The 24,649-nt window shown below is 50.2% G+C and overlaps 1 protein-coding gene and 1 pseudogene across 3 annotated transcripts; both read left to right on the forward strand.

Moving 5' to 3' along the window:
* Window positions 1–7,335: 7,335 nt before the first annotated feature.
* LOC125338990 (cytochrome P450 2A5-like) lies at window positions 7,336–16,413 on the forward strand. Of its 3 annotated transcripts, none has more exons than XM_048330048.1 (9): window positions 7,336–7,515; window positions 8,335–8,497; window positions 8,956–9,105; window positions 9,428–9,588; window positions 10,580–10,756; window positions 12,666–12,807; window positions 14,104–14,291; window positions 15,377–15,518; window positions 16,232–16,413. In XM_048330048.1, the coding sequence occupies exons 1-9, from the start codon at window positions 7,336–7,338 to the stop codon at window positions 16,411–16,413; spliced, it is 1,485 nt and encodes a 494-aa protein (XP_048186005.1). The 3 variants fall into 3 exon arrangements, with proteins under 3 accessions (XP_048186005.1, XP_048186006.1, XP_048186007.1); XM_048330049.1 differs by having other exon boundaries at window positions 12,669–12,807; XM_048330050.1 differs by lacking the exon at window positions 8,335–8,497 and having other exon boundaries at window positions 7,336–7,523; window positions 8,954–9,105.
* Window positions 16,414–18,273: 1,860 nt separating this feature from the next.
* The window catches only part of LOC125339001, a 95,214-nt pseudogene continuing 88,838 nt past the window's right edge, over window positions 18,274–24,649 (forward strand).

A 24,649-nucleotide genomic window follows, 5' to 3' on the forward strand; every position in this document is an offset into this window, starting at 1 on the left:
CTCCTTTTCCTCAAAGGTAAGGACAGAGGGCAGGATTGCACAGAGGTCAGGACAAGTGAGGTCATAGGACTGAGAGAGGTATTTTAACTCTGTGGTATAATTATTAGGGTCTTGGGAAGATGATCCGGAACAGTTGGCTCTCAATCTGGGAAACATTGGTCACTGAAAAGGGAGCAACCCACAAACAGTTCCTTCTACCCCTGCCACGGACCGCAGTGCACATAAGGAGGCACAGGAGAGAGTGGGAGCCCTGGGAAGAGAGGAAGAAGGAGAAGAAGCGGAGGAGAAGATGCAGAAGGCTTTGAAGGTTTAGGGAGGAGGAGCCGAGTCCTCAATGTCCCTGAAGAGACCAGGTACTTCACGTTCAGGAGCAGGCCATTGGGCAGAGACAGGCTGCTCCTGTGCCAGGGGGAGAGGGAAAGTAGGGCAGGGCCGACAGAGAGAAGAGCAAGCAGGAGAGCAAAGGAAGCCCTAAACATAGGGATCCTCCAGCCATCTACCATTGCATCGGCAAAAACCAGCATGCATTCCTGGGAAGAGGGTCATCGTGCAAGGCTTAGACAAAATACTACAATCTAAACAATCTAAATAAAAGGTATCCAGAAGTCAGTGGAGCTAGGATACTTTGAGCCATTATTTAAAATGTACCCACGGCCTTGCCTAAATAATTGATCTTTAATAAAACTGTTTTACCTTCCCACACATAGGGAGTTGAAATCCTTCCCTCTCAGCCACAGCCAACCATTAACAATATTAATCCCTGGCAGCTATTCTTTGAAAATGCGAAGCCTATCTCTAACCTCCTTTTGCTGTAAACTCCCCAGATTCAGCCACTCAGCAGGTAGCGGAGAAGGCCTCCAGGTCCAGCTGCTTCTTCAGGCAGCAAGATAACAGTTCGACAGCCCTACAGTATGTCATGAGGGCCTGTACCATGGACCTAAAGTGACCTCCCCCATGAGCCAGCCAACCACCTTTTCCAGACTTGTTTCCCCACACCGGCTGCACCAACCAGCGCTTGAAGTTGTTTTATGATTTTCCCGCAGTGCAATGTAATTTGCTCTAAGATACTATGATGCATGGCACTCCCCTGACAACCCTATAAAAACCCTGCTAGGTGGAGGGGCAGGGCTCTCAATCCAGATCCTCTGTGTCGGTGAAGGTTGTGAGTCCAGGCTCGAGCTTGCAATTTAAAGACTCTCGTGCACTTGCATCAGAATCTGCTGCTTGGTGGTCTTCGGGGACCCCTGAAATCTGGGTTTAACAACCAGTAGTCCCGTTTGTGGGCCTTTGAGACCGTCTGTCTCTGGCCTATGCTTTGGCCAGACTCGACCTCAATAAAAGAGGAGCCAATTTGGCTTTATGGAGTCCGTGAGTAAAAAGCATCAAGAGAGCATCCAGGACATCCACGGGGGTCTGTGGCATGGGGGAGAGGGAAGAGATGGAACTGCAGCCAGAAACAGGACAGGAAGGGAGGAGGTCGGGGGAGGGTGGGGGCGGAGCCAGTGAGGAGGTAGTCTGAGAGGACTTGGGGGGCAGTCAGTGAGAATGGGGACGGAGTCGGTGAGGAGGGGGGAAGATTCTGTGAGGATGGGGGAGGAGCCAGTGAAGAGGTATGGGCGGAGTCTAAGGGAAGGAGGGCAGAAGATGTGAGGACATAGGGAGCTAGTGAGGAAGTAGGGGAGAGGCCTATGAAGATGAGTGGGCAGAGTCAGTGAGAACGTAGGAGGGGAGTCAGTGAGGGGGTAGGGGCGGGGCCTATCAGGATGTGGGGGCGGAGCCAGTGAGGACGTGGGAGGCGGAGTCAGCGAAGATGTGGGATCTGCTAAGGTGGAGGTGGGAGGGATCGCGACGGACCACAGCGGATTTGGGGGGTAACCTGGACACAGAGCCCGAGAGCCAGCGGACTGGAGTCTCTCACCAGTTGCAGACGGGAAACACTGGAGCAGCTGCGCGGCCAGCAGTGCTCAAAGCCGGTTCTGGAGAGGGCGTTTCCTTCCTCCATTGGGGGTGGCAGGAGGCAGATGAACCCTCAGAAAAAAGAGCCAGGGGATGCCGTGACTCCTGACCCACTCCTCCTCCTCCGGGTCACCACACCAAAGGCAGGGTGGCCGAAGTGCACAAGGAGTGCCCCCGGGGCTTTGGGGAAGAGGATGCATGGAGAGAGGGAGAGGCCAAGCTTGGGGCCCACAACAGGGAGTGGGGCGGAGCAAGGGAGACAAAGTCAGGAGGAGAGAGATCAAACCCGCAAAGGTGGGAGGAGAGGGATCATAGGAGATCACACCAGGGTAGGCGGAAGGAGAGGGATCATAACAAGGAAGGCCGGACGGCGTGGCTGCCCCCCATGTCCAGGTGACTTCAGAGGATGGGGCAGTGGCCCAGACACCGGTGACCCCCCTACCACCGCCAGAGAGGCCAATTCCCTAGGTGACAGGTGCTGGATGGGACTGGGGTGCCCCAGGAGAGACTCAAGGGAAGGGGCCATTTCTCCAGGACAGACCTAACATGTCAGTTGTTCAAAAGAGCTTCAATATATGCTTTTTTTTGTCTGTGTGCTGGTACTGGGGATTGAGCTGAGGGCCTGGCAACAATCCGCCGAGCGTATTCACCTGAGGCCTGCACTCCATCAACCAAGCCACAGCTACACTTCCACAGTTTTTAGTGGTTCACTGGAAAGAAGAGTTTCATGGACTTTCCTGCCCAGGGTGGCTTAGAAACTCGATCCTCAACCTAAGCTTTCTGAGTAGCTAGACTGACAGGCGTGAGCCACCAGCACCTGCCTTTTTTCAAATGCTTTTTATTAAATATGTATCAACTCATATACACCGCATCAAAACAGCTTAAGTGATGATAGCTGGTCTCCTTAGCTCCATAAAGCTCAGAGACTGAAATCATCTCTTAAAGAGCACCTGACAATGAAGAACAAAGAAGATTCTAGCCAGGCACTGGTGCTCCAGCCAGTAATCCTAGCTAGAGCCTGAGATCTGAGGACCAGGGTTCAAAGTCAGTCAGGGCAGGAAACTCTATGAGACTCTTAATCGCCAATGAACCAACTAAAAGTAGGGCTGTGACTTTCATGGTAGAGCACTAGTGTTGAACACAGAACATCAGGGAGAACACCCAGGACCCAAGTTCAAATCACACAACCAGCCCTCACCCCAATCACAAGAGCATTATAAATCCGTGCTTCATCCTTGCTCTCCACCTCAGGGAAACTGATAACCAGGGGTTGGGGGAGATATTTTCTTGTGTTCACCTCCCTTGCTCATTTTGTCCTGAGTCATGATTGAGATGTGTCTCTCCCATGTGACTGAGGGCACCAATCCTACTTCCACTTGACAGGAAAGACCAGTACAGCAAACAGAGAGAAAAACACAAGAGCAAACACAAACAAGAGCAAACACACGTGACCACTTTGTCCTTATGTCCTTCTCCTATCTGTCCTTACCTAGCTCTTTCCAGGAGGGGATCATGGGAGCCCACCTCCATTCTCAGGCCATTTCCTGATGCATCCCTTATGAAGCACAAAATTCTACAAACGACTCCAAGAAAACATAAATATAAATAAACAAAACACCCAGAGGGGAGAAGAGAGGCCCAGCCCAGGGGCCAGCCCAGGTGTAGGCAACCCCAACTTGAGACATTAATGTCTGCCAAGCCTTTGCTAATCCTTTTCCCCACCTCTTCCCCCTCCTAAGTCAACGAACAACTTTTCCACCACCCAGTGTTGTTCTTGTCCTTTATTCTCTCCACACAGGACTCAGAGTCCAGCACCCTAGAAGGATAGGAAGAAAACTGCAAGTGACAGGCCAGGCCTGAGATGCCAGCCTCACCCACCCATCTGATTTCCAGAAAGAGGTGGACAACCTCTGCTGTGACAACCAAATGTGCACAGAGCCTACCTGGGGCCTCTACCTGGGTCTATGACATATCGCAGGCCCTGAGTTCAAGCCCCAGGACTGACACAAGAAAAAAAATAAAAAGGGAATGGAAAACAGGCCTGGAGATGGTATCTTATGCTTATAATTTTAGTGATTCAAGAGGCTAAGATCTGAGAATCCTGGTTCAAAGCCAGACAGGATAGGTAATTCAGTGAGACATTTATCTCATGCCCCACAACTGACAAAAGAGTGTCATGTTTGCATTACAGGCATAATCTCTGGACTCTGTGCACAAGAATCCTACGTGTAAAGTAGGGGGAAGTCATAAATAACCACAGTAATAGACGCAATCTAATAAATGGAGTGCACTTGTCTAGGGGATGGGAAATACAGCGGGGACTCTTTGCAAATCAGACCCCTTGGTAGCTGGGGTTTCCTGCCATATTGGTGGTTATTATGTCCTGGAACTAGCCTGTCCCTCTGCCCATTGTGACCCCAGAATTTTGTCTTCAGGGCTGTGTGGTGTCCTGCTGAATGTGACTCAGGTGGTGGATCATGGGCAGTGGGGACTCCTGGCTCCGCAACCCCCATCATGACCTTCCACTTGGGGTCTCAAGAGACAGCACAGAGCTGCAGTCACAGCAGGTCCGCACCTGGGCTCAGGTGCTCACACTCGATTCCGGCTGGGCTTTCTTTCTCCATACAGTTCAGGATTGTTTTTAGCCCCAGGAACATTCTCAAACCCATTACCACCTTGCTACTCTTTTTTTTTTTTTTTTTTTTTTTTTTTTTTTTTTTTTTAGTAGGGGATGTTGTAAACACACATGTAGGCATAAGGCAAATGCTGACATAAGACATATATATAAATATATAGGGGGCCTCTTCCACAGAGGGAAGGGGTAGGTAAGGTGGCCGTCCATCTGGCTTTGTCCAGAGAAGCTGGAATCCTCAGCTGGTTTCTGCCAAGTGCAGGAAGTTGCAGACCATCAGCCCTCTTTTGGTGGTGAAGTAGAAGTAGGCTGGAGTTCTGGCATCCCTGGTAGTTCACAGTAGCTGATAATTTATACATAAGTGATTAGTAAAACATTCTTTTTATATATAAACATTGAAGGGAAGGTGTTAAACCTTTGCGCCTACTTTTTTTTTTTTTTTTTTTTTTTTTTTTTTTTTTTTTTTTAGACATTAAGGTTGGGTGTCAAACCCTCAGCTCCTATTTCCCTGTAACGGGACTCCCTTAAACCAAACAGTAGGGAGAGAGGAGTAGAAGAAACATGGTGCAAAATTTCTTTAATTTTTGTACAAAACTGCAAGCGACACTGCCACAGCTAAATATTGCACTTCAAGAAGCGCTTATTCTCTTTAGAAGAGCAGAAGAATTGCAGTATATTCCTTGTTTTCCTGAAGAGAACAAGAAGAGACATTTCTCCAGAGCAAGTGCTCTGGGTTTTTAGTTTTCCAATCTGTAAAAGCCTTTACAAGGCTCTGGGGATTTAGTTCAGCGGAAGAGTGCAAGGTCTGGGGCTCCGTCCCCGGCTTGGGGGTGGGGGTGGGGAAACAACAACTATAGGTCAAAGAAGAGAAAAAAAAACCAAGGCAGTTTGGGAGCAGACTGTGGAGTCAGTTTCCTGTAGCCACAGACTGCCACAGTCCATGCAGCTAGCACACGTCGACCTGCATCCTATAAAGCAAAGTATTAATCCTGAGTCAGGAAAATGGAGGTTTGCGCAGTTGTTCCAAGATGACTCTGGTCCCTTGATCTTAAAAGAGTTTATGAGAGCACAGGAGAGAAAGAATAACACCTTTTTTTTTTCTTTTGGCTTGGAGTTTGGTGATAAGAGTAACACCTGCCTCCAGGCTGTTTAGTGATAAGAGTCACACCTGCCTCCAGGCCCTTTACTGTGACTCCACCCACAAGCTGCAAAGAACAGTTTAACATTAAGAATTAGAGTCAGATTAGTAATCAAAAGGCAAGTAACTTTGAAACCACGTTTTACCAACACACACGGACAGACATACTGATACTTGTGCGTTTTGAAGCATGCTTAGATTTTTTTTTTTTTTAAATTGGCCATGTAAGTTTTCTGGAATTCCAGTGGCAAATGGTATTATTTTGCCCATAATAGAACCACGTGGTTGATAAAAACAAAAGGAAACCTCTCCTCACTCAACAGAAACACTCACAGACTCACAGATGCATGTTGTACACTCACAATACCTCTATGCACGTTGCCACCGGCGCTAGGCTCCATGAGGCCTGCGCTTTCTGAGATCCGAACAATGCCAGGCCGTGACCCCCTGCGGCTCCCGTTGCCGCCTTGGGTCCCGCGTTCCCGGAGGCCAGCGCCCATTGCGCGTGGCTGCTCCCTACTTGGGACTTTAAAAGTCCCGGGCGGGGGCCCTGGGCTAGACTGCCGCTGCTGCCTCGCCTGGCGCCCAGAGGTGCGAAGCTGCAAGCCCATCTCCGAGGGTTGCAGAATTCTCTCAGCCCTTGGTCAGAGTGCCATTGATCCAATCCGGCCTCTTGGGACGCGGATTGATTCTGCTCTGCCCCATCGCCGTGGATGGGGGTACCACACGCTCCGGATTACTCACTCCATCCTTCCCGAAGGCTACCGACAGCTCCTATTGCTTTTCTCGTGGGCATCCTGCCCCACGCCGGGCCGCCATTTTGTGGGCTCTCTCGACTTCCCCTCACTTGGGGGGGGGAAGGGGCTTGTCCGCCCCTTCCCGGGTGGTCCATGATCGCTCACGAGGGAGCGATGGCCACGGGTAGCCTCGGTGGCGTGTGGTCGCAGGGTGCCCCAAAGCCGCCAAGAATGACATGGACGCATGGGCCCCTGGAGAAAGCCATTAGGGCTTCTGGTTATTCAAATGAGGAACCCCCCAGATATACCCTAAAGGCGGGCACAAGAGAGGGGCCCCTGATTGGTCCCAAGGAGCTGTCCCTTAAGTGATGTCAGACTTCCTTCTCTTCCGGTTAAAGACAGGAAGGGGAGGGACAGGCTGAGGTCAGCTGTGGCCCCTTAAAGGTGCAGCTGACCCCAACACCACCTTTCACCTATCTCTCTTTTAAATGAAGGCCACACTTCTCCCGAGACCCTAAAAACAAAATTTACCCATGCTTTCAGGGTTGTTGGCCGTGGAGACCCTCTATCTAAAGCTCAAGGAACCCTACCCAAGATTTGGAGTTCCACAGCCTTGGGGTACTTCCTCCTCATGTGCCACGCACCCAGCCGGTTCTCGGTTAATCTCTGAGATCCTCCCCTCCCTGGTAACTAGCTGTGTCTCAAACTCAGTGAGGTGCACGGTAGGGGACTGAGGGGAAGAGGTCCTATTCAAGGAAAACAAGACAGTTTTGCAACCCAGGCCAAAGGCCAGCCTTCAGTCCCACAGAGTATAAAGGCAGCCAAGACGCCAGCTCAGCCACCGCCATCTGACTGGCACACTGGTTGCCACCATGCTGGCCTCAGGCATGCTGCTGGTAGTCGTGCTGGCTTGTCTGGCTGTCCTGGTGTTGATGTCTGTCTGGCGGCAGAGGAAGCTGTTGGGAAAGCTGCCTCCAGGCCCCACACCATTGCCTTTCCTTGGAAACTATCTGCAGCTTAACAAGGAGCAGATGTACAATTCTCTCATGAAGGTGCGGCAGGCCGGGAGGTGGTAGGATGGGGTGGGGAGACAGACATGCCCAGTTCCACAGGCAGGGGCGCTGACCACTGACTGCGTGAGCCAGAGTCTTTATTTTATTTTAATTGCCAGTCCTCCAGCTCAAACTCAGTGCCTGAGCCCTGTCCCTGAGCTTCTTTTTGCTCAAGGCTAATTCTCTACCACTTGAGACACAGTGCCACTTCCGCCTTTTTCTGTTTATGTGGTGCTGAGGAATGGAACCCAGGGCTTCATGCATGCTAGGCAAGCACTCTACCACTAGGCCACATTCCAAGCCTGAGGCAGAGTCTTAAACAGGGAATTCTTTTTGTGGGGAGAGGATGTGGTAGGAATCTTTAGAAGCCCATTTCTATTGGGATACCATGGATCTCTCCTCTAATCCTAGCTACTCAGGAGATTCACATCTGAGGATTGTGGTTCAAAGCCAGCCACCTCAGGAAAGCCTGTGAGACAATGAGCCACTGGACAACTAGAAATGGGGCTATGGCCCAATGTGGCAGAGTGCTAGCATTGAGCTGAAGAGCTTAGGACAGAGCCCAGTTGCCAAGTTCCAGCCCCAGGATAGGCACCAAAACATAAAAATATGTTTGTGTGTGTGTGTGTGTGTGTGCGCACACGTGCACATGCCCACTTATATCAGTGTGTGGGTTAGTATGTGTGGTCCTGAGCAGGATTAGACCTGAGCAGGAATATTCAATCTCATGACTTTCCCAGGGTTTGGGAGGAAAAAAGCCAATGCACCCCAGTACTTGGAAGCTTGCTCTTCAAATTTTTCCCATCTGCCCTTTCCCAGCTGAGGGATCGCTTCGGCCCCGTGTTCACGGTTCACCTGGGCCCTCGCCGGGTCGTGGTGCTGTGTGGCCAGGATGCGGTGAAGGAGGCGCTGGTGGATCAAGCCGAGGAGTTCAGCGGTCGCGGGGAGCAGGCCACCTTCGATTGGCTCTTCCAAGGCTACGGTGAGCCCAGGGGCCATGGAGTGGAGGGCTTAGTGGCCTCAGTCTCCCCTGCCTGTTTCCTCTAGATCTTTTAAGCTTCCGGCTTGCCTCAGACCTTCCCAGTGTCTTTCCCTCTTGCTTCCATTTTTCTGTGGACAGAAAGCATTCACTCCCCTCATTTCCATCCATTTCAAAAGTCATCTCCCCCCTTTCGTCTCCCCTCTCTCTTCCTGTCTCCTTACTCCCTCGCTAACTGAGCAGTGGGGCTGTCTCCTCTTCCCTGCCTCTTTCCCCATGATCTGCAGATCTCTGGCCCTGAGTCTGGGGTTTCTTCCTGGCTCCAAAGCTCACTCTTACATCAACAAAGCTCCTCTCCCTTCTCTTGCTCTCTGCACAGCCTGGCCTCCAGGCCTCCAGCTTCCCCAGCATCCCCACTTTGATGATGCTGGGTTCTGATCTTCCCTCTTCCCACTCCCCAGGTGTGGTCTTCAGCAATGGGGAGTGCGCCAAGCAGATGAGGCGCTTCTCCATCACCACGCTGCGGGACTTTGGCGTGGGCAAGCGTGGCATCGAGGAGCGCATCCAGGAGGAGGCGGGCTTCCTCATCCAGGCGCTGCAGGACACGCGCGGTGGGTGCCAGGCAGGGGGAGGTTAGGGCCCGCGGTGGGTGAACCCCGGCTCCACCACCCCATAAAATCTCTCCCAAACGGTCATACTGGCATCAGGTCACTGGGATTGGTTCTTTTCCAGGACAGATCTACACTGGGTTCCCCTTCAGCCCCGCAAACCCCTCCACCCCTGCCTACCCTCCATTCCTCCTCCATGCCTCACCTGCCACACCTGCTAAGCCCTCAGTCTCCAAGTTTCATAAACCCTCACCTTCACCCCTGAAAACCCCTACCTTTCACTCCTGCAGGCTCCTCCATAAACCCCTCACTCTCCACCCTGCAGGCACCTTCATAGATCCCACCTTCTACCTGAGCAGAACGGTCTCCAATGTCATCAGTTCCATTGTCTTTGGGGACCGCTTCGACTATGAGGACAAGGAGTTTCTGTCTCTGCTGCGAATGATGCTGAGCAGCTTCCAGTTCACAGCCACCTTCACTGGACAGGTACCCATGCCGCGCCCCTGCCACCAGTGTATGAGCAACAGCCAGGTCATAGACATAACTTCAAAATGGCCGGGTTCTGATGGCTCAGCCTGTCATCCTAGCTACTAGGAAGGCTGACATCTGAGGATTATAGTATGAATTCAGCTTGGCAGGAAAGTCTGTGAGACTCTTACCTCCAATGAATCAGCAAATCCTGGAAGTGGCGCTGTGGCTCAAAGTGGTAAAGCACCAGCCTTGTGCAGAAGTACTCAGGAACAGCGCCCTGGCCCCACCACAGACAGAACAAACATGAAGGCTGTTGACTCATGATTGTAATCCCTGCTGTGCAAGAGGCTGAGATCTGATGGAAGTTGAAACCATCCTGGGCAGGAAAGATTGTGAGACTCCAATTACCCAGCAAAAAGCTATGACTGGGAGCTGTGGTTCACGTGGTGGAGCACCTGGGAGAGGCAGTGAGGTCACCGGCCCAGCCCTGGGCAGGGCGCACCTGTGAGGCCATGAAGTTGGTTTGCTGCCACCTGCAGCCTAGGAGCTGAGCAAATGGTGGAGCCCCGATCTCCCCCCACAGGCCCTGTGTTCAGGCCCTTGGGGGAAATGTTCACCTGTCCTGGGAGACCTGAGTATTGGTCATTGACTCTGGGTCCTGGCACTGGTGTTTCAGAGGGCCTGCCTTTGTAGGGACCTTGGAGGCAGGAGGATGGCAGATGGGGGCCCCATGGCCTGTGGAAGTGCACTGACAATAGAGGGGGTGTGATTGTGCCGTGTGTTCTACTGAAGTTTGAAGCCAATACCTTGAGCCTATTAGCCAAGCACTGTGTCTGTGAGCTAACTATTTTATCATTATTTATTCACACATTTATTGAGGCACAGTTGCCTCAAACTTGAGACCTTCCTGGACTCCATCTCCAGAGTAGCTGGGATTACAGGTGTGTGCTAAGATGTCAGGTCTTTTTTCCATTTTCCCTCTCCTCAACCCCTCACCCCACCCCAGCTCTTTGAGATGTTCCACTCCATCATGAAGCACCTGCCGGGACCACAGCAACAGGCCTTTAAGGAGCTGAAGGGGCTGGAGGATTTCATCACCAAGAAGGTGGAGCAGAACCAGCGCACCCTGGATCCCAACTCCCCTCGAGACTTCATCGACTCCTTCCTCATACGCATGCTAGAGGTTCGTTCAGCAGCCCAGGGGAAGGGGGCAGGGCAGCCAGTTCAGTGTCATGCAGATTGGGCTAGGATGGAAAACCTAGAACTATGCCAATTATAGAAATAATTCTCAGTGTGGATCATGGTTGATTATATAAACAATTCTTAATGTCACCTGGGAATGTGGCTTAGCAGTAAAGTGCTTGCCCAGCATGCTTGAAGTCCAGGATTCAATTCCTCAACACCACATACACAAAAAAAAAGCCAGAAGTGGCTCTGTGGCTCATGTGGTAGAGTGCTAGGCTTGATCAAAAGAAGCTCAGGGACATAGCCTAGGCCTCGTGTTCCAGCCACAGGACTCACAAGCAACAAAAAAAAGTAGTTAATAAATAGTACTCAATGTCAATCATAATGAATATAGATGTTCTCCTACAGAACCTTATCCACAGAGAAGATAATGGTAACCAATTCTACCCCAATGCCTGGTGCTAGGGCATCTTCTTTCTTTCTTTTTTTCTTTCTTTCTTCCTTTTTTCACAATTGTGGAGCTTGAACTCGGGGCCTGGGCATTATCCCTGAGTTTCTTTTGCTCAAGGCCTAGTGCACTAACTTCAGCCACTTTGAGATTGGAGATAAGAGTCTCATGCACTTTCCTGCCCAGGCTGACTTCCAACCATGATCCTCAGATCTGAGCTTTCTGAGTAGCTACAATTACAGGTTAAAGCCTCCAGGGCCTGGCTAAGCTAGGTATTATTTAGTGCCCATCACAGCCTTTTCTATATGTGTATACCAGTCCTGGGGCTTGAACTCATGCCCTGGATACTGTCCTTGAGCTTCTTTTGTTCAAGGCTAGCACTCTACTTTTTCAACCACAGCTCCACTTCCATTGTGTGTGTGTGCCTGTGTGTGTGTGTGTGTGTGTGTGTGTGTGTGTGTTTTATTTCTGTTGTTTCTGTGCCTGCTAATTGGAGATAAAAATCTCACAGACTTCCCTGCCAGGACTGGGTTCTAATGGCAAATCCTCAGATCTCAGCAGTCTGAGTAGCTAGGATTGCAGACCTGAGCTTCTGGTCCCTGGCCCATCATAGCTATTAGGATCACAATGAGGATTCACAGCCCTGAGAGTGTTGGTGATCTGCCTGAGCTCACACCGCATGGAAACTGTGTCTTCCAGCTTACTCCAGGTCTGTTTCTGACACTGGTGCTTTAAGCTACCACACCAAATGAAAGTGAGTCGTCTAGAGTTTATGCTCTAGTGCTGGCACACACACTCACACACACACACACACACACATACACACACACACACATTCTCATTATAAATATCCTACCTACACAGGAGCCTGAGATGTGAGGATCATGGTTCAACCAAGGCTGGAAAATCCATGAAACCTTCATCTCCAGTAAACCACCAGAAAAGTTGAAGTATGCTGTAGCTCAAAGGGTTATATCACTAGGCTTGAGTTCAAGCCCCACAACGGACAAAATCAATCAACAAACCAAACAGAAGGTGAGCTAGGCAAAGGCCAGAGGTACATTTTGGACCACAGGCAACATCCTGGGCAAAGTTCTGGAAACAAGATTGAGAGCCTGGAAGATTGATGTTCTACTTGGACCTCACAGAGGTAGATGCCAAGAGAACATTCCAGAAGATCCTTCAAAGGCATGGGAAATGGCCTGGGAATATGGCCAAGTGATAGAAAGCTCCCCTCATATACATGAAGCCCTGGGTTTCATTCCTCAGCACCACATGTATACAAAATGGCCAGAAGTGACACTGTGGCACAAGTGGCAGAGTGCTAGCCTTGAGCACAAAGAAGCCATGGACAGTGCTCAGGCCCTGAGTCTATGCCCCAGGACTGGCAACAAAAAGAAAGAAAAACAAAACAAAGGCATGGGAAGTACCATAGAATTGAAGGCCTTCCTCCTTGCAGGAGAAGGAGAACCCCAATATGGAATTCCACATGAAGAACCTGGTGCTCACCACCCTGAACCTCTTCTTTGCGGGCACGGAGACCGTCAGCACCACCTTGCGTTATGGCTTCCTGATGCTCATGAAACACCCAGATGTGGGGGGTAAGGCCGGGCAGGGCCTGGACAGAGAAGTGAGAGGAGGGGGCAGGCCCTCAAAGTCCCGGAAGTTAGCTGCCATGTTCTCATTTCTCCTAACAACCTGGACCTTCACATAGGCTCTGTTACAATCAAGATGGGAGAGTCAGCCTGTGCACTTAGCTATCACAGTCATAGCTATGAAAATAGTAGGAGCCAGGGCAGTGGCTCCTCCAGTCATCCTAGCTACTCAGGAGGCTGACAGCTGAGGATTTGCCTTTGGAATCCAGCCAAGGCAAGGAAGTCTGTGAGACTCCTATCTGCATAAAACCACCAGAAACCTGGAAGTGAGGCTATGGCTAAAAGTGGTAAAAGAGTTCAGGGACAGCCCCCTGGCTCTGAGTTCAAGCCCCACAACTGATATATATCTATATTATATACCTATATATATAGATATAGATATAGATAGATAGATATCTATCTATATCTATATCTATATCTATCTATCTATAGATAGATAGATAGATAGATATCTATCTATCTATATCTATATATATATATATATTGGTGCTTCCTAAATGTATTGGTAAATTCCTGATCTAAACCACAAGGACCCCACTGCCTCCTTCTCCAAGCCACATCCTAAGACAGCCCTGGATACTGATAGGACAGCGAGCTAATGCCCAACTGCTGTTGTGAATGAATGATGAGCTGTATGCCTGTCACTCATTGTTCTAAGACCTACACGCAGGTTTCTTTGCCTGCCTCCCTGCCTGCTTTCTTCATTCCTTCCTTCCTTCCCTCCTTCCTTTCTTCTTCCTTTTTGTCAGTTGTGGTGGGGCTTGAACACAGGGCTTTGATGCGATCCATGAGCCTTTTTGATCTAGGCTGGTGCTGTAATGCTTGAGACACATATCCACTTCTGGTTTTCTGGTGGTTTATTGGGGTTTACAGTCTCTTAACGTACTGCCTAGGCTGGCTTTGAACCCTGATCCTTAGATCTCAGCCTCCTGAATAGCAAGTCTGACAGGTGTTAGCCACCAGTGCCAAGCTCTTTTCTTCCTTCTCCTTCTCCTTCTCCTTCTCCTTCTCCTTCTCCTTCTCCTTCTCCTTCTCCTTCTCCTTCTCCTTCTCCTTCTCCTTCTCCTTCTCCTTCTCCTTCTCCTCCTTCTTCTTCTTCTTCTTCTTCTTCTTCTTCTTCTTCTTCTTCTTCTTCTTCTTCTTCTTCTTCTTCTTCTTCTTCTTCTTCTTCTTCTTTTCTCATCCCTAATTCAAAGACTTCAAATACCTAAACACATTTCTTCTTTCTCTCCCAACTCCCAGCCAAAGTCCACGAAGAGATTGATCGGGTCATTGGCAAAAACCGGCAGCCAAAGTTTGAGGACCGAGCAAACATGCCCTACACAGAGGCTGTGATTCACGAGATCCAGAGATTTGCAGACCTGATTCCCATGGGGCTGGCTCGCAGGGTCACAAAGGACACCAAGTTCCGGGAGTTCCTTCTACCCAAGGTGCCCCTTGCCTGGGACCCCTGCACCCAACTCTATTACACCCTGTCGACTCCCTGTCTTCCCTTCTTAATCCAAGTTTCCTCATCCCCCTCCCTGTGTCCCTTCTTCTTTCCTACTCAGACTACTCTGTATCCTGGCTCCCTGCAACACCCCTCCCCACCAGCTCCCCTGACTCATGAGATCCAAGCCTTGACTTGAATCTTCCTAAATGGAGCGATGGAAACCCCAGCACTGGTGACTCAGGCCTGTCCTTATAGTCATTCAGGAGGCTGAGATGTGAGGATCGACATTGATAGTTTTTCTCTTTTTTGGTACTGGGTATGGAACCCAGGACATTGCACTTGCTAGGCAAGTGCTTTGCCACTGAGCTACCTCCCAGCCCTGAGGATCGACATTGAAAGTCAGCTACAGCAGAAATGTCTATGAGACTTAATTTTTTTCAGCCTGGGGCTAGATTTCATGGCCTGGTCACTGTTATTGAGTTCTTTTTGTTTAAGGATAGCATTCTACCAGCCACAGTACCACCACCATAAGACTCTTATCTACAGTGAAGCACCCAAACTCCTGGAAGTGGAGCTGTGGGCTCAAAGAGGCAGAGTGCTTGCCTTGACCACCCCCCCAAAAAAAACAGAAACAATGCCTTGGCTCTGAGTTCAAGGCCTAGGACTGAAACACACACACAGGAGCAGAGGGTAAATCTTATTTACCCAGACCTCTTGCTTAAGAACAGGAATCTCCAGTCCTCAATAGATCATTTCAGGAGGCCCGGAATCTCATAACTCTGGAACATGTACCTGCCAAGACCCCTTCCCCCCAACCATCTGCCTAGAGAGACAGGGGAGGTAGATCTGCCAAACCCTGGCTTCTGGAAGCCTCAAACCTGTGTCCACCAAACCCCTGGTTACAGAGAGAGGAACTTCTACTTACTCACAGAGACCTTAACCTCATGGTCCCTGAAGCCTCTCCCTCCCTCCTTCACTCCCATGACTCCAATCCCTGGCTGCTCCTACCCCATCCCATGGGACTTTCAGCACATTCATCTTCCAATTGCCTTTCTCACTCTCCCTCCCTCCTCTTCTTCTCAGGGTACCGAAGTGTTCCCCATGCTGGGCACTGTGCTTAAAGACCCCAAGTTCTTCTCTAACCCCCGAGATTTCAACCCTCACCACTTCCTGGATGACAATGGACGGTTTAAGAAGAATGATGCTTTTGTCCCCTTTTCCCTTGGTGAGTGACCAGCAGTGGCTACTGGGCCACGGCTTCCCGCAAAGGGACAGCTGTGTTTTCCAGCCCCTCTCTGACACACAAAATGATTAGTGCCTTTCCCCTGATTGGAAGGTATGATTGGATCTAGTCTTTGATCCCCTACTTGCACCCATCGTAATTCCCAAACATCCTGTTTGGTGCCAGGCAAAAGAAAACGCATTATCAAAGCTCGTTCAGAAATGAGGAAAATCAAGAACTGAGTAAGGGAACCACATTGTCTGTGGCTCACACTTACATCCTAGATACACAGGAGGCTCAGATATGAGGATCCCAGGTGGAGTCCAGTCTGGGGAAGGAAAGTTCATGAGACTCTTAGCTTCACTGAAGCACCAGAAAATTGGAAGTGCCATGGAGCACAAAGTAGTAGATTACTAGCTTCAAGTGATAAAGCTCAGGGCTACAACCAGGCCCTAACTTCAAGCTCCATGACTGACCAAAAACTCTAGTGTAAGTGGGGCTGTGGCTCAAGTGCTACAGTACCAGCATGGAGGAGAAAAACTCAAGGACAACACCCAGCACCCTCATGAACTAGGGAAACTCAGGATTAGAGAGGAGGCTAGAATTTTACAGCATTCCCTGCTCCACACTTAGAGAAATCAGCTGGGGACTTGGAGTTGGGGATTAGCTCACAGATAGAGTTGGCTTCAGCCCTGCCTGCCTCCTCTCCTCTGCAGGAAAGCGGTACTGTTTTGGAGAAGGTCTGGCTAAAATGGAGCTCTTTCTGTTCCTCACCACCATCATGCAAAACTTCCGCTTCAAGTCTGCGCAGGCTGCCCAAGACATTGACGTGTCCCCTAAAATTGTGGGCTTTACCACAATCCCACCAACCTATACTATAAGCTTCCTTCCTCGCTGAACCCAGTGCTGTGCTGGGTTAGGGGGAAAGGAGAGGATGGGGGGGCAGAGGCGGAGGGAGGGCCCTGGGCCACTAGGAGGGGTGGGAAGATAGGAGGGGGCAATTGTCAGATGGGAAGGGCAGACAGGCCAGATTGCTGACCTTGCTGAACATGGGCGCTTCCAAGCTGGAATGCCAGAAAGGGCATTTTTACATCGTGAGCAGTAATAAAAACAAATCAGTTCTTATTTATTGAAGGAATTTTGTGTGTCATGTTTATATCAGGTGTCTGATGATCTCTGCTCACACAACCTGAGCAAAGGGTTTGTGCGCAGCTTGGGAATCTCCTGCAGATGAGAGGCATGCTAAGGCATAGGAAGGCCTTGCTGAGGGCTGCTACTCCATAAGCCTACATTCCAGCTACTCAAGAGGCTGAGAGCTGAGGATTACTGTTCAAAGCCAGCCTGGGTAGTAAAAGCCCAGCAGACTCTTCCCGCCAATTAACCAATAAAAAGGTGGGAGTGGAGGTAGGGCTGGAGTGGTAGAGTGCTAGCAGGCTTTGAATTCAAGCCTTGTGTGAGAGAGAGGAAAACACCAAGAGACACTCTGAAAACTTTGAAAGAAGTAATTAAATCACCAGAAGTTTTAACACCAGGAGAGGAAGTTCGGGGTGAGAGTGGCATTCCCGATGTCCCGCAGTGTCACCTCCCATGGCCAGGAGTGGGAAAAGCTCACTGCTGGCCTCTCCATCTCACAGGCGCTGGCCCAGATTGGACAGAAGGGAAATTTCTGAAGGAAATGCCCTGTGGGATCTTGGCTGGAACTGTGCTAACCACCAGCCATGACTCCCCTATTCCCCCTGCAAGCCCTTCACGGAACTGCCCAGCATGGACTGAAACCACTCAATTTCTTAGCATTTCTCAACACCATTATCTCAGGATGGAGGTGTGGCTCAGTTGATAGGGCGTCAGCCAATGAGCATCAGTCACCAAATTTGAGTCCTGCTATTTGTGTAGGAGCTACTAACACCCAGCTTCTATTTTAATTTTAACTTTAAGGTGTAATATGGCTGGTCAAACCATCCTACACTTTAGCCTTACCTTCCATACCTCCATATTGTTTTCTTATGACTCCATCTCAAAGGGCTTCCCCCCTCCTCTGCCCCATGAGACTAGTTCCTTAGAGTTTGACAATTAAACATACTGCACCCACATTACATTCAGGAGAGGGCACAAGCCACCTCCAACAATCCGGGGCAGTGTGCCCTCCCAAAAAAAGAAACACAAGTCCTCACACGGACGCACCCCCCTCAGATGGCCAGCGTGGGTCAGCATGATAGCCCTCCAGTAGGATGATCTCGAGGCCACACCTCCATGGGAGCACATAATTGGTCAAGCTGCCCCTCAGCAGCAATGCCCACTCTGATAGGCGCACTTCGCACAGGTGGGCAGGCCAACTGTTGGGCCTGGGTAACTGCAGCCATAGTCAGGACATGGGGGATGCAAGGGGAGTGAACCAATGCATACTTTATTCCAAGAGGGCCAGGGGTTTTTGGCCTTGGAGACCCTTTATCTAATGCTCAAGGAACTCTACCCAAGATTTGGAGTTAAGGGATCTACAGTTTTGGGGTACTTCCTCCTCATGTGCCACACACCAGCCTAATCCTCGTTAATCTCTGAGATCCTCCCCTTCCTGGTAACTAGCTGTGTCTCAAACTCAGTGAGGTGGACGGTAGGGGACTGAGGGGAAGAGGTCCTATTCAAAGAAAACGAGACAGTTTTGCAACCCAGGCCAAAGGCCAGCCTTCAGTCCCACAGAATATAAAGGCAGCCGAGACGCCAGCTCAGCCACCGCCATCTGACTGGCACACTCGTTGCCACCATGCTGGCCTCAGGCATGCTGCTGGTGGCCGTGCTGCCCTGTCTGGCTGTCTTCGTATTGATGTCTGTCTGGCGGCAAAGGAAGCTGTTGGGAAAGCTGCCTCCAGGCCCCACACCATTGCCTTTCCTTGGAAACTATCTGCAGCTTAACAAGGAGCAGATGTACAATTCTCTCATGAAGGTGCGGCAGGCCGGGAAGTGGTGGGATGGGGTGGGGAGACAGACATGCCCAGTTCCACAGGGCAGGGGCGCTGACCACTGACTGCGTGAGCCAGAGTCTTTATTTTATTTGCCACTCCTCCAGCTCAAACTCAGTGCCTGAGCCCTGTCCCTGAGCTTCTTTTTGCTCATGGCTAATTCTCTACCACTTGAGACACAGTGCCACTTACGCCTTTTTCTTCTTCTTTTTTTTTTTTTTTTTGGCCAGTCCTGGGCCTTGGACTCAGGGCCTGAGCACTGTCCCTGGCTTCTTTTTGCTCAAGGCTAGCACTCTGCCACTTGAGCCACAGCGCCGCTTCTGGCCGTTTTCTGTATATGTGGTGCTGGGGAATCAAACCTAGGGCCTCGTGTATCCGAGGCAGGCACTCTTGCCACTAGGCTATATCCCCAGCCCTATTATTACACTTTTTACACATTTGTGGAGCTTGAACTCAGGACCTGGGCATTATCCCTGAGTTTCTTTTGCTCAAGGCCTACTGCTCTACCTTGAGCCACTTTGAGATTGGAGATAAGAGTCTCATGCCCTTTCCTGCCCAGGCTGACTTCCAACCATGATCCTCAGATCTGAGCTTTCTGAGTAGCTACAATTACAGGTTAAAGCCTCCAGGGCCTGGCTAAGCTAGGTATTATTTAGTGCCCATCACAGTCTTTTCTATATGTGTATATCAGTCCTGGGGCTTGAACTCATGCCCTGGATACTGTCCTTGAGCTTCTTTTGTTCAAGGCTAGCACTCTACCTTTTGAACCACAGCTGCACTTCCATTGTGTGTGTGCATGTGTGTGTGTGTCTGTGTGTGTGTTTTATTTCTGTTGTTTCTGTGCCTGCTAATTGGAGATAAAAATCTCACAGACTTCCCTGCCAGGACTGGGTTCTAATGGCAAATCCTCAGATCTCAGCAGTCTGAGTAGCTAGGATTGCAGACCTGAGCTTCTGGTCCCTGGCCCATCATAGCTATTAGGATCACAATGAGGATTCACAGCCCTGAGAGTGTTGGTGATCTGCCTGAGCTCACACCGCATGGAAACTGTGTCCTCCAGCTTACTCCAGGTCTGTTTCTGACACTGGTGCTTTAAGCTACACCAAATGAGAGTGAGTGGTCTAGAGTTTATGCTCTAGTGCTGGCGCGCACGCGCGCGCGCGCGCGCACACACACACACACACACACACACACACACATTTTCATTATAAACATCCTACCTACACAGGAGCCTGGGATCATGGTTCAGCCAAGGCTGGAAAATCCATGAAACTCTAATCTCCATTTAACCACCAGAAAATTTGGAGTAGTGCTGTAGCTCAACGGGTTATATCACTAGGCTTCAGTTCAAGCCCCACAACTGACAAAATCAATCAACCAACAAAACAGAGCGTCAGGTAGGCAAAGGCCAGAGGTGCATTTTGGACCACAGGCAACAACCTGGGCAAAGCTCTGGAAACAGGATTGAGAGCCTGGAAGATTGATGTTCTACTTGGACCTCACAGAGGTAGATGCCAAGAGAACATTCCAGAAGATCCTTCAAAGGCATGGGAAATGGGCTGGTAATATGGCCGAGTGTTAGAGTGCTCCCCTCATGTATATGAAGCCCTGGGTTTCATTCCTCAGCACCACATATATACAAAATGGCCAGAAGTGACACTGTGGCACAAGTGGCAGAGTGCTAGCCTTGAGCACAAATAAGCCATGGACAGTGCTCAGGCCCTGAGTCCATGCCCCAGGACTGGCAACAAAAACAAAGCAAAACAAAAAAAGGCATGGGAAGTACCATAGAGTTGAAGGCCTTTCTCCTTGCAGGAGAAGGAGAATCCCAATACGGAATTCCACATGAAGAACCTGGTGCTCACCATCCTGAACCTCTTCTTTGGGGGCACGGAGACCATCAGCACCACCTTGCGTTATGGCTTCCTGCTGCTCATGAAACACCCAGATGTGGGGGTAAGGCTGGGCAGGGCCAGGACAGAGAAGTGAGGGGAGGGAGGCAGGACCTAAAAGTCTATTGGTGGGGCTTGAACACAGGGCTTTGATGCGATCCATGAGCTTTTTTGATCTAGGCTGGTGCTGTAATGCTTGAGACACATATCCACTTCTGGTTTTCTGGTGGTTTATTGGGGTTTACAGTCTCTTAACGTACTGCCTAGGCTGGCTTTGAACCCTGATCCTTAGATCTCAGCCTCCTGAATAGCAAGTCTAACAGGTGTTAGCCACCAGTGCCAAGCTCTTTTCTTCCTCCTTCTCCTCCTCCTCCTCCTCCTCCTCCTCCTCCTCCTCCTCCTCCTCCTCCTCCTCCTCCTCCTCCTCCTCTTCTTCTTCTTCTTCTTCTTCTTCTTCTTCTCTCATACCTAATTCAAAGACTTCAAATACCTAAACACATTTCTTCTTTCTCTCCCAGCCAAAGTCCACGAAGAGATTGATCGGGTCATTGGCAAAAACCGACAGCCCAAGTTTGAGGACCGAGCAAACATGCCCTACACAGAGGCTGTGATTCACGAGATCCAGAGATTTGCAGACCTGAGTCCAATAGGGCTGGCTCGCAGGGTCACAAAGGACACCAAGTTCCGGGAGTTCCTTCTGCCCAAGGTGCCCCTTGCCTGGGACCCCTGCACCCCAACTCTATTACACACTGTCGACTCCCTGTCTTCCCTTCTTAATCAAAGGTTCCTCATCCCCCATCCCCGTGTCCCTTCTTCTTTCCTACTCAGACTACTCTGTATCCTGGCTCCCTGCAACACCCTTCCCCACCAGCACCCTGGCTTAGAAGATCCAGGCCTTGATTTGAATCTTCCTAAATGGAGCGATGGAAACCCCAGCTCTGGCGACTCAGGCCTATCCTCATAGGCATTCAGGAGGCTGAGATGTGAGGATCAACATTGATAGTTTATCTCTTTTTTGGTATTGGGGATAGATCCCAGGACATTGCACTTGATAGGCAAGCACTTTGCCACTGAGCTACCTCCCAGCCCTGAGGATCGACATTGAAAGTCAGCTACAGCAGAAACGTCTATGAGACTTAATTTTTTTTCAGCCAGGGGCTTGATCTCACAGCCTGGTCACTGTTCTTGAGTTCTTTTTGTTCAGGGATAGCATTCTACCAGCCACAGTACCACCACCATAAGACTCTTATCTACAGTGAAGCACCCAAACTCCTGGAAGTGGAGCTGTGGGCTCAAAGAGGCAGAGTGCTAGCCTTAACCAAAAAAAAACAAAAACAAAAACAAAAACAAAACTCAAAAACAATGCCTTGGTTCTTAGTTTAAGGCCTAGGCCTGAAACACACACACAGGAGCAGAGGGTAAATCTTATTTACCCAGACCTCTTGCTTAAGAACAGGAATCTCCAGTCCTCAATAGATCATTCCAGAAGGCCCGGAATCTCATAGCTCTGGCACATGTACCTGCCAAGACCCCTTGCTCCCCAACCATCCGCCTGGGGAGACAGGGGAGGGAGATCTACCAAACTCTGGCTTCTGGAAGCCTCAAACCTGTGTCCACCAAGCCCCTGGTTACAGAGAGGAGGAACTTCACCTTACTCACAGAGACCTTAACCTCATGGTCCCTGAAGCCTCTCCCTCCCTCCTTCACTCCCATGACTCCAATCCCTGGCTGCTCCTACCACATCCCAGGGGACTTTCAGCACATTCATCTTCCAACTGCCTTTCTCACTCTCCCTTCCTCCTCTTCCTCTCAGGGTACCGAAGTGTTCCCCATGCTGGGCTCTGTGCTTAAAGACCCCAAGTTCTTCTCTAACCCCCGAGATTTGAACCCTCGCCACTTCCTAGATGACAATGGACAGTTTAAGAAGAATGATGCTTTTGTCCCCTTTTCCCTTGGTGAGTGACCAGCAGTGGCTAATGGGCCACGGCTTCCCGCAAAGGGACAGCTGTGTTTTCCAGCCCCTCTCTGACACACAAAATCATTAGTGCCTTTCCCCAGGATGGAAGGTCTGATTGGATCTAGTCTGTCATCCCCTACCTGCAACCCATCGTAATTCCCAAACATCCTGTTGGGTGCCAGAAAAGAGAAAAGGGATCATCAAAGCTCATTCAGAAATGAGGGAAATAAAAAACAGAATGAAGTATCCACATTGTCTCTGGCTCACGCTGCCATCCTAGCTACTCAGGAGGCTGAGATCTGAGGATCCCAGTTGGAATTCAGTCTGGGGAAGGAAAGTCCATAAGACTATTACCTTTACTGAAACTCCAGAAAATTGGAAGTGCCATGGAGCTCAAAGTAGTAGCTTACTGTCTTTGAGTGAAAAAGCTCAGGGCAGCACCCAGACCCTGAGTTCAAGCTCCATGACTAACTAAAAACTGTACTGTAATTGGGGCTGTGGCTCAAGTGCTACAGTACCAGCATGGAGGAAAAAAACTAAGGAATAACACCCAGTCCCCTCATGGATTAGGGAAACCAAGGCTCAGAGAGGAGGCTAGAATTTTACAGCTTTCCCTGCCCCACCATTAGAGAACTCAGCTGGGGACTTGGGGTTTGAGGATTAGCTCACAGACAGAGTTGGCTTCAGTCCTGCCTGCCTCCTCTCCTCTGCAGGAAAGAGGTACTGTTTTGGAGAAGGCCTGGCTAGAATGGAGCTCTTTCTCTTCCTTACTACCATCATGCAGAACTTCTGCTTCAAGCCCACACAACCTGCCCAAGACATCGACGTGTCCCCCAAACATGTGGGCTTTGCCACAATCCCACCAACCTATACTATAAGCTTCCAGCCTCGCTGAGTACAGGGCTGTGCCAGGGGAGGGGGAGAGGAGGGGCCTGGGCTACTGGTATGGGCAGAAGAAGGGAGGGGGCGATTTTCAGATGAGAAAGGCAAACAGGCTAGATTGTTGACCTTGCTGAATATGGGTGCTTCCAAGCTGGAATGCCAGAAAGGGAATTTTTACGTTGTGAGCAGTAATAAAAATAAATCAGTTCTTATTCATTGAAGGAATTTTGCGTGTCATGTTTCTATCAGGTGTCTGATGATCTCTGCTCACACTACCTGAGCAAAGGGTTTGTTTGCGGGTCAGGAATCTTCTACGGATTAGTGGCATGCTAAGGCTTAAGAATTCCTTGCTGCGGGCTGCTTCTCCATAGGCCTGTCATCTCAGCTACCCAAGAAGCCTATAGCTGAGGATCCCAGCTCAAAGCCAGCCTGGGCAGGAAAAGCCCAGCAGACTCTTCCCTCCAATGAACCAACAAAAAGCTGGGAGTTTAGGTGAGGCTCAAGTGGTAGAGTGCTAGCAAGCTTTGATTTCAAGCCCAGTGAGAGGGAGAGAGAGAAGAAAACACCAAGCGAAACCACAAAGCTTTGAAAGAAGTAATTAAAGCGAGAGGAGGAAGATGATGCTGTCACAATAGGGAGGCACCCCAACTTGCTTCAATCAAATAGTGAGCTAGGAACTCCAATACCCAATGCCCCATCTAGAGTCCAGCAAACCAACAACCAGAACAAACAATGAAACACAGGAAATGAAAAAGAACAAAGAAGGAAAAGCCTATAATCTGCACAGAGCCAGAAAATCTCCAGGGTACTCTCTCCACCCAGGCCCAAACAGGGCCATGCTGGGAAAGTGGCCCTGGCGTGGGCGAACGGAACTGCAGACCATCAGTGACCACATAAGCAACAGCGGAAAAATCCCTCAGAGAGTGCAGAGACCAGACAGCAGGAGCTCCATGGGCCCCAGACTGCACGCAGACCAGACCAAGGCAGATGGTGGCATAGGACCGAATGGCCGGGACCAGACAACAACAGCAGGGGAACTGGGCGCTGCAGATGTGGAGAGCCGGGATGCTGCCGCCAAACTATAAATCAACACACCCCAGCCTAGAAAAGCAAAGAGCAGCGTGGGACACACTCACAACCCAGCACCAGTAAGTTCCCCATTGCCCACTTCCCTCTTAAATGGGAGATCTGCTCTGGGAGAGACCCAAAACCTGATGTAGAGCTCATCACAAGGGGAAAAAAAGCTAGAACTCCCTCCCTCTTCCTCCCTACCCTGAGGGAACAAAGAGCCCCATGTCTGGTGGCTCTAGGACCCTACAGCCCCTGGGAGGACACAGGAACTAGCAGCAGTGAAGCAGGGCCCAACAAAGTGGCCCGGAGACACCTTAGGCCAGCATCCCCCAAAGCCCCAGCTGGGGAGCCTGAAGCTGTCTGCACCAGTTCCTCCCC

The sequence above is a fragment of the Perognathus longimembris genome, chromosome 20, assembly GCF_023159225.1.
Source record: "Perognathus longimembris pacificus isolate PPM17 chromosome 20, ASM2315922v1, whole genome shotgun sequence".
Classification (NCBI taxonomy): domain Eukaryota; kingdom Metazoa; phylum Chordata; class Mammalia; order Rodentia; family Heteromyidae; genus Perognathus; species Perognathus longimembris.